Source organism: Hoplias malabaricus, chromosome Y (genome assembly GCF_029633855.1).
Source record: "Hoplias malabaricus isolate fHopMal1 chromosome Y, fHopMal1.hap1, whole genome shotgun sequence".
In the NCBI taxonomy this organism is placed as follows: domain Eukaryota; kingdom Metazoa; phylum Chordata; class Actinopteri; order Characiformes; family Erythrinidae; genus Hoplias; species Hoplias malabaricus.
Window position 1 is genome coordinate 15,495,040 of NC_089820.1, and position 20,074 is coordinate 15,515,113.

Below are 20,074 nucleotides of genomic sequence, written 5' to 3' on the forward strand. Positions count from 1 at the left end.
GCCCAACACTTCCTAAAGTCTCTCAGAAAGTTGGAGTAAATGGATAAAGCCTTTGTCTTCACAGATCAAAAAAGACAAAACGGTCTGGGAATATGTTGGATTGAAATGTAAAGTGCAAATCTATTGTATTTCAGAATTATTTACTTTTTAGAGTATTTTAAGATTTTTGTTAATGAATCAACCAAAATATTTTAAGTGTTAAACATGACAAAATGTACTGAATTTGCCTGTACACCTCATCAGCACAATCTTGTGTTTTATTTTGGCAGTCATTGTATTGATGAAGTATATCCAGAATGCAAGTCCCTGGAAAAATGGTTATTTTTTAAAACTTTTCTTTTAAGGGTCGTTATTCAGGTAAAGTTGACTCCATTTGACCAAATGACAAAAAAAAAACACAACCAACTACACCTTCCTGAAGAATTCTGTCATCTTTATTATGTTAATTTATGTACAATTTCATAACACATCGTAAAGTCGGCCTGTTTCCTTTGAGCTTTTTCTGCCCCCGACATATGTGTTTTTGCACTATATATATATATATATATATATATATATATAAATAGCACTGATAAAAGAGAGTTCACAGCCATAGTTCATCTTAATGGTCTATATGTATATGGTCTTCTGCTGCTGTTGGCTTCAGCATGTGTTCCCCTGTTCAGCCTAACCAATGTGCAGACTACTGTACAATCATTACTTCCTGAACAGGTAGTCTGAACACTGGGCAAGCGGGCCAGGCCTGAAGTCGACAGGGATGGAGGATGGAGGCGGGCCATCTGCTCTGAAAGTTATACTCCTCTGAGAAATAATACAGTACATTGACATGGGGTGGAGAGAAACTTAAAAAAGTGAATAAACATATGCACATACTATTGCTTATGCGCTTTTCTTACATTTATGAGATTACATTGAGACCCTACAATACAAAGATAACGCAATTTACATATAAGGCTTGTACAGAAAGTACATAGAGTACCTTCCCATATCTTAGCTGCAATCTGTGAATCTGGCATATTCATAAAAAATAAATAATCACATCACGATGAAAGAAATGTTTATGACAATTTCTGATACCCTGCATAGGAAAAGGAAGCCTAAATATAAATGATACAAATACATGTTACAGATATATGACACTCTTAACCATTAGAGAGGCTTCTTTTTCACTACTACACAATGTCCTCAACCTGCACAGTGCAATGGCTCTTTTTTGAGACATTTCCAAGCCCACATGCAAACCATAAGTACTTGAAAAGACTATAAAGGATACCTCAGAGTTGGCGGAATCCATGCTTTGGCATACGGCGATCAGACGTTTTCTTGCTTCTCTCAGAAACTTTTGTCCATCCTTTCCTCCATCCCTCCCTCTCTCAGTCTGTGTCTCTCTCTCTCTTTCTCTCTCTCTCTCTCTGTGACTGGGCTCTGGTGGAGGTCCAAGTGAGGGAGCGATGGGTGGGTCTGGGGTGGTGGGAGGGGGGGGAGGGGGTGGTGAGGAGAGGAGGGTCCTCTGTGAGGTCTCAGTGTTTGATGGTGCTGAGAGAAGGCAAGAACGTGGGTGGCAAAAAAGTCTTTGTCCTCTGCCAGCCTTTTCACCTTGTTCAGCCGATAAAGCAATACGAATCATCACAAAGTCTTCATGCTGTTAAAAAAAACCCCGCAAATAACTAAGAAAATAACACACAATCGCAGAGGTAAATCTTGGTAAAAAAATCTTTCACAAACCCTCGGCAAAATTGTAGAAGGCTCTGAAGAATGTACTTCAGGTTATAAAGGGTGGAATCAGCTCATCGCTCTAAAAAAGGCTTCGCAGTAAGGTCAAGCGTAGATTTTACTGAATCGACGTGGCAGATTTTTCCTCAGCAAGAGATGGAAAAAGGGAGAAGGAAAGAGAGCAGTAGGAGGCGGAGCATGTGGGTTTTTTCCTTTTCAGGGTTTAGGTTTCTTTTCTTTTTTTACTAAACAGGAAGAACAAGGTTAGAGGTCAGCAGGAAGTGTGAATTGGCCTCTTTGGCAGGTCAGACTAATGTTGAAGACCTGTCAGTAGAAGGGCCAGCACCAACCTGAGTGTTTATATGTTTCTACTGATTTCTGTGTGTGTCTCTGTGTCTGTGTGTATGTAGGTCTGTGTGTGTATTTCTTTCTCCTGCTCTATGTGAGGAGAGAGAGAGAGAGAGAGAGAGAGAGAGACTGACTAACTTAAGGAATGTTGTAGTTTCTTGGCATGGAGGTTGAGTTGTAGTATCTCCAGATGTGCAGGCCTTTGGTCTCTACCTCTCTCCGTGCTGCTTTCCCTCTGAAGCTCACTTCCTCTCCACAGACTGCATAAAGAGCTCTTTATACTGGATTTAAACACACACACACAAGTTTTTATACAATGTCAGGACACAGGGTCATACATATGTCACAAAAATGTAAGCCCCCACATGTAATAATAATATGCCCCATATGTATTAGATATATGCAGAGTTGTATGGAAAAATTAAACCACGTCATATTTATTTTTCTCCAATATATCAATATTAAATACATGTTGTCTATTATATTAAAGCAATATATTAAACCTCTGTGCAGATTAGCAAGAGAGATGGTGTTTCATTACTTTCTGGATAGATGCAAGGCGAAAGTTCTGCATGTGAAAGATAAATAACCTTATATTAACTAAGCTATCACTGATGCTTGTGATGAACTCATTAAAAGCTGCCTCCAGAGAACCTGGTGTTTCTGCATGCTGGCAATATTAAAGTGCATCAGCCTCGAGCTGGAGGTACTCCTGTATTTTAATTATATGAGGAGAGCCTTTTTTAGATCATTGTTCAAAACCATAAAGTATAAGAATAAAATACAACTTATGTGTAAAATGTATTTAGATGTATTATTCTGTGCACTCAGAGTGGTATCGACAAATGTGTGTGGATTATTGGTTTTAGATGCTACGATGTTTTTCACCCAAATAAAGGGTTAAACCGTGTCAATGTTTTGACCGGATCTCTTATCATATTTGTGCCATTGCCAGGGCCACTGTTATTGTAGCCCCGTGTGAGAATGTTTGTTGGTTTGGGCAGTAATTTTATGACAGCGGTCTGGGTTTGCTCTTTGCAGTAACCTAATGCAAACCACCTACAGTTAGGATTTGGTCTGGAATATCTCCAGAAATGAATAATTTATGCATTGTCATCACAGTCCCTTCTTCACTTCATTGTTGGTAGGGGTGGTTCAATATAGTAAAAACACATTATGATCATTTTTAAATCATCTTAAGACATGACTTATTAAGGTTTTGGCACACAGAAGCAGCGCAGTGGTAGTTATACATTTAAAAACAGACGTGTGTGATATTTTTGTACTGTACTGCTGCACTGAACGGAACACCAGTTCTGTCTTTGTAAAGATGTGTGTGTATTTGGTGTTAAGTACTAATCATGTAAGACCATAGTGTTTATTGCATCAAAGTTAATTTACATTAGATGTATAAAGTTGAGCTGTGCTTCTATTAGCTGTTGATTAGCAATTACATGAGATGTCATTTTTTTTTGTAAATATATCATTTTTCTTTTCCTCGTCACAGTATATTTGTGGTGTTTCTGTATCTTTTACCCTTTAGGAATACTGGACCAAAATGATAGAAAATAAAACATTTTTATTTAAAGCTGGAGTAGGTTTTAGTAGTGTTTTTTCTGTTTTGAAATACTCTCTATCCGGATAGCATATATATATATATATATATATATATATATATATATGTGTGTGTGTGTGTGTGTGTGTGTGTGTTTGTGTGTGGCAGCTGCAGGACTGTACATCCGTTTATCTGTCTATACTTCACAACCTGCCCACATGCCCGGACCCAGCTGTCTGTATATGTGTACTCAATTGCGTATGTGTGGCATCCTTCTTGGTGCTCCACACACATTGCTGAAAGCTAGCAAGCTAATCACCCAAGAATAGCTGAAAAAGATCCTCCAACACATCCTAAAGCTTGCACTGTTAAACAAAGAAAGAAATGACAGACATGATTATAAATCCACGTGTTGTGCTCCTCTCTCCAGCAATTTCCCCCTCTCAGGGACTCCTCCAGTGGTAGCCAGGCAGTGTGCCTTCGTGTGTTTTTGGGAAGTGGCTTTGGAAGGACAACTGCAGGTTGACTTTTTTTTTCAATGGGAAACTTTCAAAAACAATCATGCTTTTGCTGCTTTTTACAAAATAACCTACTCTAGATTTATCAGCATTCATTTAATATAAACTATAGTGAATGTGCAAAAGGCCTTGAAACTAGTGCCAGATTCATTATGAGAAGGATACTCTGATTGAATTCAAAGCTACCTATAAAAAAAAACAAAAAACTTAAAGCCACTTTACAATCATTTCTTTCACAGTTCTTGTACATACTCAGCCAAACTGTGAGGAATAATCAGACACTTTCTCAGTCTTTGTGCTTATGATTCAATATTTTCTACCAGGCTTGAGTCCAGCCATCTTCTCAGAGAGACTGTTATTACTGGAGACAAATCTATTATTATTGGCTGCTTACTGTGTTAGGGAAAAATGCTGGTAAGTTACAGGATGGTATGGGATCTAACTGGAGTTCCATTGTAATGCTGCACTTGAAATAAAAACTTGCAGAGAAAAATTGCACAGAAATCTGTGTATGTGGTAAAATGATCAGAAAACTGTATCATAGTACACTTTAAAAACAATGGGTTCTTTCAAGCTATGCCAGAGAAGAAATCTTAAATAACCTTTCAATGGGTGGTTATTTTTTAGAAGTTCTAAAAATTTACATCCAGCGACCCCTTCCAATGTTAAAAATCCACAAAGCTTTGCTGACTACTGCTCAAACAATATGTTCATTGGGCGGATTTGTGTGTGTTGTGGGCACCATCTCTTCTCCAATCATATGTGGGGGTTTTTTTTTTTTGCTTTTCAGAGATCTGCTGAGCTACAGTTCTTTTGGGAGATTGTAACCAGACTCTACATTATTTATTTTTAAGAAGACAATTTCAGTGCTCTAAAGTTGGTTGTTGATGGTTCAGGAAACTTTATTTAGTCGTTATTGAAAAATTGTTGAGTTCCTGGCTTTAGTTTATTTTCAGATAAACATCAGTGCTTTTACATTGGTGAATTTACTGAGATCTTTACTAAAATGTGAGGTTACAGGACAACTTTTCCCAGGGGAAATGTCTGAGCAGCAAGAGATTGTAAATAAAATTATGTGTGTCTTCTCAGATTCTGATGACATCTCCTATGGTCTAATTTACTGGTTTGTAAGCAGATGTTGTTGGCTTTGTGTGGTCATTCACTAGATACAGCTGACACATTTTACCAGGGCTGTTTTCAGCAGAACCACACTCAGTGCCATCACCATTGTGCTTTTACAATGTAATTGATTTGGCTCTAGCACCTTTATCATTAAATGAGATGGTCCCTCTCGTCACTCTTCAGGAGTTTTAATTATTTGTCATTGGTTGCTTTTTTTGGTTGATATTAATTGTATATATGTGGAAGTTAAGGTAGGCAACTTTTATTTTGGATGTTAATCTGAAATCACTAGACTTGATTTCTTGCTGAATTATTTAGAACTTTTACTACAGTGTTGTTTTGCTATCTGGTGTTGACCAAATGAAGATGATTGCTGGTTCCACTTTGTGTTTTTATCATGATTTTTCTTCTGAATCTTGGTTCCTCTCAGTGGTTCATGGATAATGTCAGATCATACTCTATCACAGTGTCAAATGAATGATGATTTTACCTTTCTGATTATGCATACATATTTTTTTTGCTGTTTAACCAGGCTCCTGGGACTGCTTTGCATCTTGGTTACATATTGGATGTATGCATATTTCATACTGTTTGGCAGCATCAGCCTCTCCCACACTCTTCTTTCATTCCCTCCTACTCAGTTTTTCATTTAATCATCCCTGTTTTTTCTTTCCATATGCAGGTACATAATTTAAAGAATATCTAAGTAGTCAAATAGATTTAAAGCCAAAAAAAGCAACAAATCTGTGAATTCTAAAGAAAAATATCACAGCGGTTACAAATCATTTCTCTCCTTTCCCAAGGCAGTTGTCTGTATTTAAATAGGGGAAAAACAGCCACATTCTTTCCATCTTTGGTTTCTCAGATTGTAACAACAATTTTAATCATTACCAGGCATAATAATATGTTGTTGAAAGAATACACGTAGTGCTACTGGAAATCAGAACTCAGCATTTTTTCACATTTTAAGAATAGCCCCTGATATATAATACTATGTATAATTTCCTTTGTAATACTGATGTAAGATTATTATACAAAAAGCAACGCTGACTTTGGAACAGCATTTCTGCTGTTGTACTTAATTACATGCCCTGAGCCTCAAAAGCTCCAGCTCAGCCTGGTCACCCACAATGCTGTCTTACTTTACTTCCCTCTGCAGGAGAAAGAGAAGAAATACATGCTGCCTGTGGATAACCTGAGGCTCCGGGACATTGAGAAAAGCTTCATGTCCAGCAAGCACATCTTTGCTCTGTTTAACACTGAGCAGAGGTCAGTGCTGCTATTTAAGTACAGATTAACCCTTAATGTATTAGCATTTTTAACAAGACAGGAAGTTACATAATGAGGCATAGTGTGAAATGTTGAGCTGTCCAGTGATGTTGTTAGTGACAGTTAGGAAAATTAAATGTAGAAGTCCTTTAGGGATGTTATGCTAGACTTCTCTTTCTCAGCTTGTTGGCTTCAAGTAATACTACCCAGTGATAGAGGTATATGTGCCATTTTGCTTGTGAACTTTAGGAATGTGTATAAGGACTACAGGCAGTTGGAACTGGCCTGTGAAACCCAAGATGAGGTGGACAGCTGGAAGGCGTCTTTCCTGCGTGCTGGTGTTTATCCAGAACGCATCACAGTATGCTACACCTTCCTTAATTGATCCTGTTGTTATATATTTTTCTAATCTTGTAACATCTTGTAATCTGTTTACGACTATATTTATGTTCTAGACAGTTAACTTATTACTAGCTTTACCTACACTAACTCCTCTTCCCAATGTATTCTGTCTTTACTTACGTTTGTCCACACTGAAAGGACAAGGAAAAGGTAAGTAGGGACATCAAAATAACTTACTTCTAATTTTGGATTCCAGTGCTAATCAACCATAGGGGATATATGCTAGGACAATTAATGCTAACCTCATATATCCAACCCTAATATATTAAAAATTTCTAGAGGAAAAGAAATATTTTCCAAAATCCTTGATATTTGTTAAAGTAAAGCAGATACATTTTTCTGTTCCATTATTACATTTAGTATGAAATGTTCCCAAATAAACTTTTATATGTAGTGTAAACAATATAAATGAAATACAATTAATATACTTTCATTTAGAAGGTTTTCTTCTAATAAAAAGTATGCACTTTTTAAAAAAAAATGTTTGGATGTACACTTTTGTACTTAAGATTATCTTTATGGCCTGGAGTTTTTAGGCTGTGTATCTATTTCATCCACTCCTGCTCTTTCTCACTGTGTTGTGCAGCAGAGTGAAGCCAGTGAGGAGAGTAGCTCAGACAGCTTCATGCATTCTATGGATCCTCAGCTGGAGAGGCAGGTGGAGACCATCCGGAATCTTGTGGATTCCTACATGGCCATAGTCAACAAGACTGTGCGTGATCTCATGCCCAAGACCATTATGCACCTCATGATCAACAATGTAAGTGTTTGTTTCCTGTCCGTTTAGTTTTTCTAATGTTTGATTGGAAATCTACTATATTTCTGCAGAATTTATCACAGTGCAAACTACCCATTGTTGGTCCTTCAGGAAGGCTTGTTTATTCATTTATTAATGTATAGCATTCTTTCTGTCTTATTTATTTATATATTTATACTAGTGAAGCTATTTGTGAGGTCCAAATGAGTCTGTTGAGTTCTACTGAAGTGAAGCCCAGTGCAGATTAAAGTGGTTAATAAGTTACGCTTTCCTAATGCATTCATATGCAGTTCTCTCTCTCTCTCTCTCTCTCTCTCTCTCAGTGCCTTTCTGTGGCTTTTCACTTTGGTTACATTTCATTTGGGTTTTGTTTTAGTGCCATTATCCATTACCTGGCCTTGTGATATATATCATTTAACAGATTTTCCAGTAAATATTCTTCCTCACTCTCTCTCCTCCTTGTACTGCCATGTGGGACAGGCTAAAGAGTTCATCCATGCAGAGTTGTTGGCTCAGCTGTACTCATGTGGAGATCAGAATACTCTGATGGAGGAGTCGGCTGAGCAGGCACAGCACAGGGAGGAGATGTTGCGGATGTATCATGCCCTCAAAGAGGCTCTCAACATCATTGGAGACATCAGCACCACCACTGTGTCCACTGCTATGCCCCCTCCAGTGGATGACTCATGGCTGCAGGTGCAGGGAGGACCCTCTGGACGCAGGTTGGCTATTTACTAAAGCCTTACAGCTTTATCTATGAAATGCATTTGTTTTATATATACATCGAGTACAAAGCTGTAGAGAAAGACACTGTTAAATATCATGAAGGAATAATGCCAAAGCTCTGGCATTGTAGCTCCTTGTTGTATTGACTGTCCACTTTTAATATTAGACTGGCAAACCCTTATTGGATTAATACTCAGGCACAAAAAATGCTCTTAACACTAGTAAAGTTATGTTGATTAAAATATGACTTCATGTAATCTAAGCAAGAAGGCCAACGTCTGTTATAAAGTTTAAGGAAGTAAGTCATCATTAAAGTGATGGCATTTCCTTAATTGTTATCAGGTCCCCCATGTCCAGCCCCACTCCTCAGCGTCGGGCCCCACCTGGACCCCCTCGTCCTGGTGGTCGTACTGCTCCAGGACCCCCAGCTGCTGGAGCTCCCCCTGTCCCTTCCAGGCCTGGAGCCTCTCCAGACCCCTTTAGCGGACCCCCACCCCAAGTGCCCTCCCGCCCCAACCGTGCTCCTCCAGGTGTACCCAGGTAAGTCAAAGAGGGAAGCTCATGATCAAGTCAAATAGTTTACAGGGTTTTAGTTATCTGTTTCACAAGTACAGTTTGGTATTGTGTTTACATACAGTGTTAATATTCAACTACAAGTTGGAACTACAACATTGTCGCTGTGGGGACAAAATGACAACTTTACAGAAGAATGAAATCACTTTACTCTGGAAATGAATGGAATTCTTGGAGTTCATTGGCATGCAGTTGTGGACAATCTATTGATACATTCATCATAAAATGCTGATAAACATAAACAGCAGCTTCTGTTTTAAAAAATATTTCCAAAAATGAAAAACGGAGATACAAACTTGTCTTTACAGCGACAGTTTTTTTTTATTTAAAGTATTTGTATTTTAGTGTATAGTGTACTTTTGTAACAGGTGTATTTGTTTTGTAGGTGCTGTGTGTGCAGTATTAGTGCTTATTAAGATTAAAGTAGGATGCGATCTGAAAACTAATAAACTGCTCATAGCAATTTGCTGAAGTTTTAAAAGTCAGAAATGTACAAAATGCTGTTGTTGAAGAGAGCGATGATCTACAAACCTTCCGCCGTACACTTTCTCTTTGATCTCACCTGCCCTGAACCTATTCTTTCACATTGGTAAAAAAAGGGGTAATAACACTTTCCTTCCCGTTCCCTCTTTTCTATTTTTCCCTTATAATTCAGTATTTTCCCTCTATGTTCAGTGGCTATAAAATGATTTACCCATTTGAGTGTTTTCCACTTTAACAGTATTAATAGACTTTACTTTGTAGAAGAACTTTTTCACATTGACATTACTTTTGCGAAATTTTTTAAAGGCCAAATTATATTGACTATAGTTCTGTTTCTAAAAGCAACAAAGGTGGAAACATCCAAAGGGGTGGAAAATATTATAGGCACTGTAGAGTTCATGCAGTTTCTTTGATATCCCACACTAACTCCATATCAGCCATGAGCTATTTTTAGCATTGTTTGGTTATATGCCTAAAGTTCTTCCTGCTTTTATATCATTCATACACAGTCTCTGTAGCTTCACTCCTCTGTGGCTTTATTGTATTTGATGTTCATCTCATGTCACATAATATTGTTTATACCCACCTCAGATTTGTGAGATCATGCTCTTATAGTTCACTATGCTGGGACTGACTAAAAGAAAACTGAATTGAGAAACAGTAGGAAAACTGTTGATATTTATTATTCTGCCCTTACCCACTCTGCCCATGCCTTGCCCACTCTCAGTCCTAATAAATCCCTCCCACAATGACTCCGGTTATTCTTTCAGAATTTCTATCAGTGACCAATGAGGAGGTCTGCAAATGGTACGTCTGATGCATATTGTTCCCGTGTTCCATCATCATTTTGTGCATGGTTTCATCTTTAACCACCCCTTACAGACTTACCTGTCCATTGCTATTTAAAGCTGTTTAAGCTGTGGAGGTTTTTCAGGATATTTTCTTTTATTTTGTCAATGAAGATGGTCTGGAATTGTTTTGGGCGTACTGTAGTAGGGAGTTTCCTTTTGAGATATATATAAACAGTATAACTTAAACAATTTGACAATTAATTAAACTGCTTTCAGTTTATTACTGTAATAATCAAAGCCATTACGATCATCAACAAAACTTTTTCTCATCTGTCAAAATGTGGTTATGAATGTGTTTCTGACTGAAGATGTGATCATTTTATTAGATGCATAAACTTCTGTTTTGTTGTTGTTGTTTTTAAACCTTGAATATATTTCACTGTGTATAATAACATCCTAAATTATCCTAACAAGTAACACATTAATTGCAATATATTTTTCCTCAGAAATGTATGTGGGTTATTAATTTAATGTACGATACTTAACGTCTATTAAGACATGATTTTCTAGCTTAAGTTTTTAAGATTTAGTCTTTTGATATGGCTGTGTTTAATTAGTATGTTCATCTTCAGTGTTGAGTGTGTCTGTATGTTCATTACCAGCTGTTTGTTTTGGTCTTGATTGTCTGTCTTGTCCCTTCTGTCTTTCTACATTTGTCTGTTGTTGTCATCATCTCTGAAGTCGAAGAGCACCAGCCTCACCAACAAGACCCACCAGATCCACAGATTCCATTACAGAGCACTAACACTGGATCTGCAGTCAGAGGATAACTACTGTTTCTATCTCTCTCTACATCTATCTATCTCTCTCTACCACACACAAGCACATCCCAGGTTGCATGCCTCAAGGATGCAACTTCTTTAGATGCACATGTTCACTTGAAGGCACATTTATCCTTTGAACAATCCCACATAAAGGAGAGGACAATATATGTAAACCTATTTCAGGCAGTGGAACCATTTAATTCATTACCAGCACAAGCTCCTTATAAACACCCAGGGCAAAAATATGTTGCATGCATATTTTCTTCAATAGTACTATATAATAAGAATGGTACTGCTCTAATGACAGTGCCAGTGCAGGCAGGTAAGAATTGCACCAATTTTTGAGATCCATATTAGCCTACTCATTTTATGCAGGTTCACTTTTCCATGTTCCAGGATGAACACTGTAAGATGACTGAATTTGAATGGTTCAACAGACATGGTGAAAGAAAGGGGCTTTTTGACTGACCAGCAGTAATTCCAGACATTAAACCTTATGTTCAATGTGTAACGGGATGTGTAATTTTAATGTAAATAAACAGGAACTGAGCTATGCAGTAGCAAGAATGGGCAAGAATGATGTAATCCTTACCTGAGAAGATGAACACTTTAACACTGTTATTAAATTTAGGAGAGTCTGGGACAAAGCCAAATATTTGAAAAAGAAAATGTAGTGTTTTTTTTTCTTTTATTTTGTGTGTGGTAAGTTTTTTTTTACAATGACAAATGGACAAATACAATATTTAAAGTACTTTAGAATTTCAACCTATTTTATGTAATCTATACTACGACAAATGTACACATATGCAAAGTAGCCTTGGCTTGGCAGTTCAGTGGACTTCAGTAATATATATATATATATATATATATATATATATATATATATATAAATATATTTGCCTTCATTGACCTCTGGCCCCTTGCTGCTTTCATTCATTCTCTGTTAAATCTGATCTGCATGCTGCTTGAACCAAACAAAAGATCCCAAATTAAAAATTCAAATAATTCACTCCCTTACTGCTGCTTCTTGGGTTTTACTTCACTTCTGTTCTCATATAGAAGTCATATAACCACTGGCATTTATCACCTCTCTTCTGATATACTGTCCTCATGTTAAGTGTCTGTGTTATTATCACTCTAGAAGAAGGAAGTGATTGCCAGATGGTTGATGAGTTCTTTAATGTGAGGATTGCTAAACCATTTCTAGTTCACTTCTGTTACTTTTTTGTTTTTGATTTTTTTTTACCCAAAGTATGACTGCTTCGATCATGAAATTGCCAAAATAAGATTACTAACAGCTACAAACTTAAAAAAATTATGTTCTCCCTATATGCACCTCTCTTGTCGTGAAAAGAGACTTAAATAAACTACCCTGTGTAGTTTACTCGACTTGAAATTTTGCACTGATATATTTGTTTGTCATTTATATTTGAGCAATAATATGGCCTTTCACTGAAATTATGCATTGTTTTTTTGGCATCATTTATTTGGAATGACTTTTAGTTTTTTACTGCTATTGCATGGTAAACACATTAGCATATACACTAGGGTAGTTTAGGTATTTTGAAGAAAAAAAAACATTGTTGCTGTCTGAACAAGGCATCCAGAATTATCAGTTCATAGGAGAAGGAAATGTTTTCTATACTTTTAAATGAAATCAATTTAACAATATTTGTTTTTCTGTTGGTCCTGCTATGGAGAAGGTTTCATTCAGTGTAATTGATTGCTGGCACATTTAAAATTTTAAAAACAAGTATTTTAAAAAACACAAATAATACAGAAACAATGTTTTGACATGAAAAGAAAAATGGCAATGTACCTTTTGACTTGCAAACATTATCTTAATACTTGAAATGTAAAAGTAAATAACATGAAAAATATCTTATTCCAAAAGTTTGTGGATACAATGATCACACCTACATAGCATATAACAGCCTCCACTGTTCTGATAAGGCTTTTAACAAGATTTTAAAGTTTATCTGTGTTAAATTGGATATGACTGTGGAAAACAAAAAGCATCTGTGCTTGATTGTATAAGTCTGTTAGTATAGTTGGGTATAGCTTAAACACCTGAATTCAACTATTAGGATAGGTGTCCACACACTTTTGGCAGTATAGTGTGAAATACTTTCTTTTTTTCCAACACTGGTGTATCCTTTTTCGCTCTATATTTTCTTCTCTTTTTTGTCAGCCGACCGAGTAAAGGGAGCCCTTCTCACGGAGAAAGCCCTCATCCTTCGTTTGAGTCTTAGACCCTCCACGTCCCTCTTTTCTTCTCCTTCTCTGCCATTCCCTCTCTCTCTACTGCCTGTCCTCTGACAGAGAGGATATAGAAGTGTGGACTGAAAAAATAGTGGGAAGATCCTAGATGCTGCACAGCTGGCTGTATATGGCAGCTCTTTGCTAAAATTTGTTAAATGTATTTTAAAATGCTGGGTGGTTTAATCCAGAGGACTTGCTGAGGGATGTTGCCAGGGAATATGGAGAACTGAGGAGTTCTGTTGTCTGTGCTCAAATCTACTTAGTTTGCTAAGGTGTCTCAGTGGAATGCCCAATTTAAACTTGTCTCATTGTGTCACGTCACCTGCAGTGTTACATGTACTGAAAATGCTGTGCAGTGTTTCTATGTTTACACAACAGATAATATGAAGTATTCTGTATCTAACTGTCATTTACACCTGTTAATATTGTCAACCTACCAATACAACCTGAAGGACACATGCTACTCTCCTGTTATATCCTTCCATCTGCAGCTAATGGAAGAATAACCTTAGCTATTTTATGGTGCTTAATGTTTAAGGTCAGAAATGTATTCTCAACTACAGTATTAATTTTATTTATTTATTTTATTTTTTTGTCCTTGGTGTGGGATCATATATTGCAAAAATAGCTGAAATGTGCTAATGTGGCTAACGATGAATGAAAACTGGTAGATTATAGAAGCATTTTCAACTGATTAAACTAAACATTCTACAGAAATATATTTATTAGAAAAATTATCATTCTCCCTCCCTTTTAGCCAGTTGTATAAGTTTTTTTGATTTAGTCTTTTATTTAAGACCAAAGGAATTAGCACACTAGTTCCTATGCTAATAGATGTTCTAATTGATGCACTAATTATCAGGATATCAGTGATTAAATAGTTTCATTGAATATTAATTTGAATGTAGGGTTAGGCTACTCTGGCGCTCACGCAAAATCACTGCTCAAAATGATACTGGGGTGGGGGGGTGCTGCCTTTAACGCAGAATTAATGTTATTGGTTATTAACAGGTGGGGATGAGCGTTATTGGTTAGCACATATTGAACAGAGATTTTCAAATACTGCGTTGACTGCCAGAAATATCTCTGTGCAATATAAATGTATCTTATTAGACTTAGTTTTGTTTTATATTTTGTTAGAAGTATTGCAAACATTAAAGTATTTTAATTTGTTTGAATAGAGTACAATGAAACCTCTGACAATGATGCCTCTGAGGAAGGTACAAACACAGTCATAACTCGAATGTGCAGCAAAATACTTCTTCTGAATCTGCCTTAGTAGCAGCGAGTTACACTATCCTTCATTCAAGCAAAATATCTTCCAAAGTCATTTCTGTCAGTTAGATCAGGCAAACACGGGGGACCAGAGGGTGCTTTACCAGTTTATGGGATGGTATTTGAAAATCTCTGCCAGCATGTGCTAACCAATCATGTTCATCCCCGCCTGTTTGTTGGGTGGTAACCAATTACATTAATTCTGCTTTGAAGGCAGCGCTGCCTCCAGAACCATTTTGAATAGTGATTTTTGCAAACAAGCTACTCTGACTAGTTAGCTACATTTATGCAAAAGAGCTCAAGTTAATTGATCTTCATTTTCTTTTTTCATTGTCAGCCACAATTGTAGCACAGAAGTAATATATTTGTTTGAATGAGATGTACATATGTTCAAATATGTATTGTGTAATGTGTCTGTTAGAGAAATTGTGTCAAAGTAATAAGAGTAATATCAGGATTTCTAGAATAAACTTGTTGCTTTATTTAAAAAATGCTGAAAAGGGAATTTGAATGGAGTATTTAAAAACTCCTTTGTTAAATGTAGAAAAATTAATGGAAAATTAAGAAGCAAGTCAGTCCCTATTTTGAGAGTATTATGATGTATGATTCTATTTTACAGTGTTATACAATGGTTTGTAATGCATTGATATTTGTGGTGCATCTCTGGGAATTGTGCAACTGTTATTTTGTGTCCACAATAGCTATATGTACAATAACATATTATCCAATATAAAACTCAAAGAAGTGATTGTAAAAAGATGAGTGCTAGGTGTAAACTACATTATGAGGCCTGGATAATCCTTTTATTTAAATGAATAGTGTGAATCTGTTTGTGTCTTCTTGCTGCCTCCTATATCTTATTGCCATTGGTCTGGCTTAAAAAACTGGCCAGTGCTTTGTGCTGAAATTAAAGTGTGAACTTAAAGAACTTGTGTTTGAGTCTCTGTTTAATTAAATAAGTAAATATAAGTATATTCTTGCAGAATGCTACATTATGGATCAGATTCAGACTAACACAAGTAACTCTAGTATTTGTTTGCATATTACATTTCTACTCTGAATATTGTTAAAGTAAGATGTCTATCAAAATAACCACTTACACGTACAAAGAAATGTGACTTTCAATTGACAGGAAAATATTTAACTACAAATGGTTGTTTAACAAGGTCTTTTAAACATGCAATACACGTATGAAAGAACGGCAGACAGGACAGTGTGATTATGAGTCTGGAATTAATAGAGCATAAAAACTAATAAATTGTAGATAAATAAAAGAGAAACTAATAATTCTCCCAGTTTTAACAAGTCAAAATTTAAATCGTATTCTAGATCTAAGAGTAATGCTCCATTTGTTTTCTATTGCTTCCTCTTACTAATTGAAACAAAATGATTACAAACTGTTGTCCATCTATGAGTCTGAATGCATTTTTAATCCCCCTTTCACCCTGTTCTTCATTTGTCAGGGCCCCAACTGCATAACACACCACCACATCAGGGTCACAAAGTATGCAGAGCAACTGATGGACTACATTCTGTAATTGCAGAACTGTACAATGCACCTCTATAGTCATAGGAGGTAAAGACACTGTTTATAGTGTTTAAAAACAAAAAGATAGGTTTAATGTTATGGCTGATCTGTGTATATAGTTCAGCTGTGTGTTCTGTAATGTTGAATCCCCAACTAGGGAACTGCTAAGTGAAGGAATGCCTCAAGCAAGACTGAAAGTTCAAAACCAGTTCACTATGCTTTAAACCGCTCAGAGAGTTTAGTATGGAAAGCAGAGAAGCTCTCATCAGCCACTAGCTTAGGCTAGCGCCCACTTAAAACTTTATTTCCTAATTATCTTTTTTTTATTGATCTGTAATTCCAAGAAAGTTGAAAAAGCAATGTACAATAAAGTGTTAAACTAGTTCATTCTTTCTAATGTGTCTCCAGTAACTCTAAATACAATGCATAATGTACCCCATACATCTGGTTCTAATGACATACTTGCAGAGTGAGGCACAGCTCTTGCAAACTTTGCAAAATTATTTTCACCTGTTGGCTTTTAGTGAGAGAAGTCTGTACACTGTCAGAAATAAATGTCACAAAAGGGGTTCTTAGGAACGATGCCATAGTACATCCACATTTCTTTCCCTAAAAAATGTTCTTAGATATTGTAAGTGAAAAAATGTTAATGAGGGAATATAAAGCCCTGCTCATTCGCATTTACACCCATCACCCAAACCTAATGACTGGGGTCACACAATCTGCTATACACCGCCTGCTGTGAAAGGACCGCACTGGGTGGCTTTATTTACATTAAGTGGGCCAGCTCTACATACTGCAGTTGTTTTGTGTTGTGGGTACAGTAGCTGCTGGTCATAACTTGTTTTTAATTTGGGTGCCATGGATATGAGGAAGAACAGCAATTAACAGCTGAAATAAAGATAAACATCTCATGTAGCCAAAAAATATTTTGCTCTGATTAATTAGGATGATTTAAAGAGAATGTTTACCTAGTATCCTGATTACTGGAAATCAGTTATCCAAAGAATTTTTACTGTGTGTGTTTTTCCAGCATTTAAAAACGATTTTGCTGTGTATTTGTTGTGGTCCTAAAGCCAAATACACTGCAGAATAACCTTCCATGTGAATCTACATGCCAATGACTATGCCCAGATTAATTTCTTACAGCTGCAACATATGAAAACAATTCAAGGACATGTCCTCAGTCCTTGAATATCAGATATCAGATAGATTTATAAACTTCAATTCACATTTATGCCATCTGCAGGCACTGTTGTCAAGAGAAATGTATTTTTTAAAATGTCTTTCCCTGTAAAAGACATTGCAACCCTGAATATTTCTCAAAACCATAGCTACCCACTGCATATACATTATTTACTAATTAATATACTGATTAAGGTGTCACTCTTTGCCCTTGCAAGGCTCTGTTGTTGTGATGGTCAAATGTGTTCTTATTTAATTCAAGAAACTGGCAAGATAAATGTTCCTGCATACGAATGGCAACCATCCTGTGTCGTTATGCCCTTGTTCAGGAACCAACCCACTCTTTTGTGCTGTCTCTTTGGCCTTACCTCCCACTGTGGGGAAAGGAAAAAAACTTTAATGGCTGCTCAGGACATTATTCTGTTCAGCTAATTACTACTGTGTTTTCACAGTGTACCATTATTGTCAGACATGACGGAACTCATATGTTCACTTAGAATCCAGTAGTATTTGTAACAAAACACCTTATCTGTATCTCCTAAATCATCTAATATCCATATGTCAAAATATTTAATAATTGCTAAAAACCTGTATAAAGACACTACTGTTTTTAAATACTGAGAGTATTTCCCCTGAAGGCCGTTGGGAAAAGAATGGCCTTCTTGTTGGTTACAGTACGTTACCACTGAGGCCTCTTCAGTCTGCAATCCTGAAGAAAGAAGGGGGTAAAAAAACAGTAAAATTCTTCACTGATTCCTGGCAACAATGTTCTTTACAGCAGTAACTTATTCTGGGGCCCTAAGCAAGCAAAGGACTACGTTTCACCCTCCTAAATACTATTGCTCATTTGTTGATTATTGGCCTAGTTATCTACATTGAAATCTATATGATAATGATTTCATCTTAAATTAGTATAATAGTTTTATTTAAACTTCATGCCAATTATCTAAACCAACTAAAGTTTTAAAGGATTAAGGAAATGCCAAGAGTCTTCTGAAATGGTAAATAATCATATTTTATACTAGCTACATCTATGTTGGTCCATATTCTTAGCCAAGTTGTGTATAAAATATTATATATATATATATATATAATACCTGTGGTATATTACCAGTGTGACTGTTTATTAAGTTGTTTTTCCTGAAAAGAGCCATATGAAAAAAAAATGTCTGTAGTGGAAAAATAAACACGATTTTTAAAAAATTAGATATAATTTCAATTTATTATCTTTTTTTCGTGTTAAAGGATAGTCTGTCACCAACTATTCACCATCTGCCCACCACAGAAAACGAGCTGTAAATCTCTAATAAATCAGACATAGCGGCACTGCTGGAACATGTTTCCTTGCTCCATTTCAGAAGCCTGTAGAGATTTTACTTAAACGCCCGAGTGTTTTAAAATCCGTGGCTCGGATTGGTCGAGGGCGGTTTTCCCTCTGAAGGCACACTTCCTCTGGAGGATGAAGGGGGGGTAGGGGAGGGAGTTTGAATGTGAAGAGGCTCTATACATGAACTACAAGAATTTGACAAGAGAATAAAGCAGGAGTGGGGCGTCAACACTCTGTTTTAAAGAGATGGAAAATTACAGAACGCACACACAGCCTTCAGCTGTTGCTAAAAGGTAAGACTCGAGTTTGTTGGAATTTTAAATGGAGTTCATTTAGAAACGTTATAATCTGCGAGTACTGTGCGTTATTTACAGTTCTCGCGCATACATCTCCCAGCAGCCCCTTTTCTTGGCTTTGTGTATAACACTTTAAGAATTTCATGGCAAAATGCGGTATAATTTCAACAAAATTGCAAAAATGGATACAATTTTATTTGAAAACAATAACTAGCTACACACACACACACACATCTATCTAAGAACTTGTATCTCAGTTTTTATAGTTTTTCATATTTTGAAATAAAGTTGTGTTAACATTTCATGAAGTTGCATGAATATGCATTAATAGAAATGCTACACACATATTGAAGAGGGGGGGGGTCATCCTCCTGTAAAGTTATTTACTGTGATGTAATATACATTTAATATTTTAATATTTTCTTCTCTGTCAGCCACAGACTGAATGTAAGAACTTTCCTCTAAATTTGATGTGGAATAGAGCACTTTAGTGTATGTGGGCTGCTGTATAAGTCAAATGTTGTGTGACTGCTGTAATCCACCCTCAGCTTCTCTGATCATTGGAGTACTCAACCCCAAGTGTCTAAACACATGAAGAATATGACTTTTCCTCTTGCAGCTGTCAGATCTATTGTAGAAGAAATTCTACAATGAAAGAACAAATTCTATCACTGAAATACATACAAATATGAAGGGACTTTGGATTATTTCTACCTGATAATGAAGAAAACTATCAAGATTGGCAAAACATACTTGGACTTGTACATATCTGGAGTTGAAATGTTGAGCATTTACTTAAAAAGAAGGCTCTAATGAGCTGCTGTGGAAATGTGACCCCCCAACCTCTTCCTACTATGAGTTCTCTTATTTCTAAAGACCTCCAGTCGGGCTGTCAAAACCTATCCTTCAACATGGAGCAGAGCACTTTAATTCTGTTGAATTGCTTTGTGCTTCACTATTCGCAAACCTACATTTATATCAGGTGTTAAAGTTTGTGCCAGTGAAATAAATGTAGAAGCTTTACTTATGTTTATACACTTAGCTCCTTACACTTTGGTCTAAAGACTAAACTTTTCAGGTGAAACCTAGATTTACACCTCATTGTTTTCATTCACATTTC

At 36.4% G+C, this 20,074-nt stretch overlaps 2 protein-coding genes across 3 annotated transcripts in view; both read left to right on the top strand.

Annotated features, from left to right (window-relative positions):
• The window catches only part of LOC136678286 (dynamin-1-like), a 30,249-nt gene extending 14,719 nt beyond the window's left edge, over positions 1-15,530 (top strand). The window contains exons 16-21 of one of the 2 annotated variants that reach the window (XM_066656279.1): positions 6,416-6,525; positions 6,775-6,886; positions 7,514-7,687; positions 8,165-8,406; positions 8,753-8,950; positions 13,273-15,530. In XM_066656279.1, the coding sequence (XP_066512376.1) occupies positions 6,416-6,525; positions 6,775-6,886; positions 7,514-7,687; positions 8,165-8,406; positions 8,753-8,950; positions 13,273-13,333 (897 nt within the window). In that variant the 3' untranslated portion in view covers positions 13,334-15,530. Of the gene's footprint in view, positions 1-6,415; positions 6,526-6,774; positions 6,887-7,513; positions 7,688-8,164; positions 8,407-8,752; positions 8,951-10,998; positions 11,815-13,272 lie in introns of those variants that run through there. The other variant, XM_066656280.1, reaches the window with a different exon arrangement.
• Positions 15,531-18,857: 3,327 nt separating this feature from the next.
• Positions 18,858-20,074, top strand: part of LOC136679065 (regulator of G-protein signaling 3-like) — a 40,260-nt gene continuing 39,043 nt past the window's right edge. Inside the window, exon 1 of the mRNA XM_066657345.1 lies at positions 18,858-18,951. Within this exon, the coding sequence (XP_066513442.1) occupies positions 18,905-18,951 (47 nt within the window). The 5' untranslated portion in view covers positions 18,858-18,904. The remainder of the gene's footprint in view (positions 18,952-20,074) is intronic.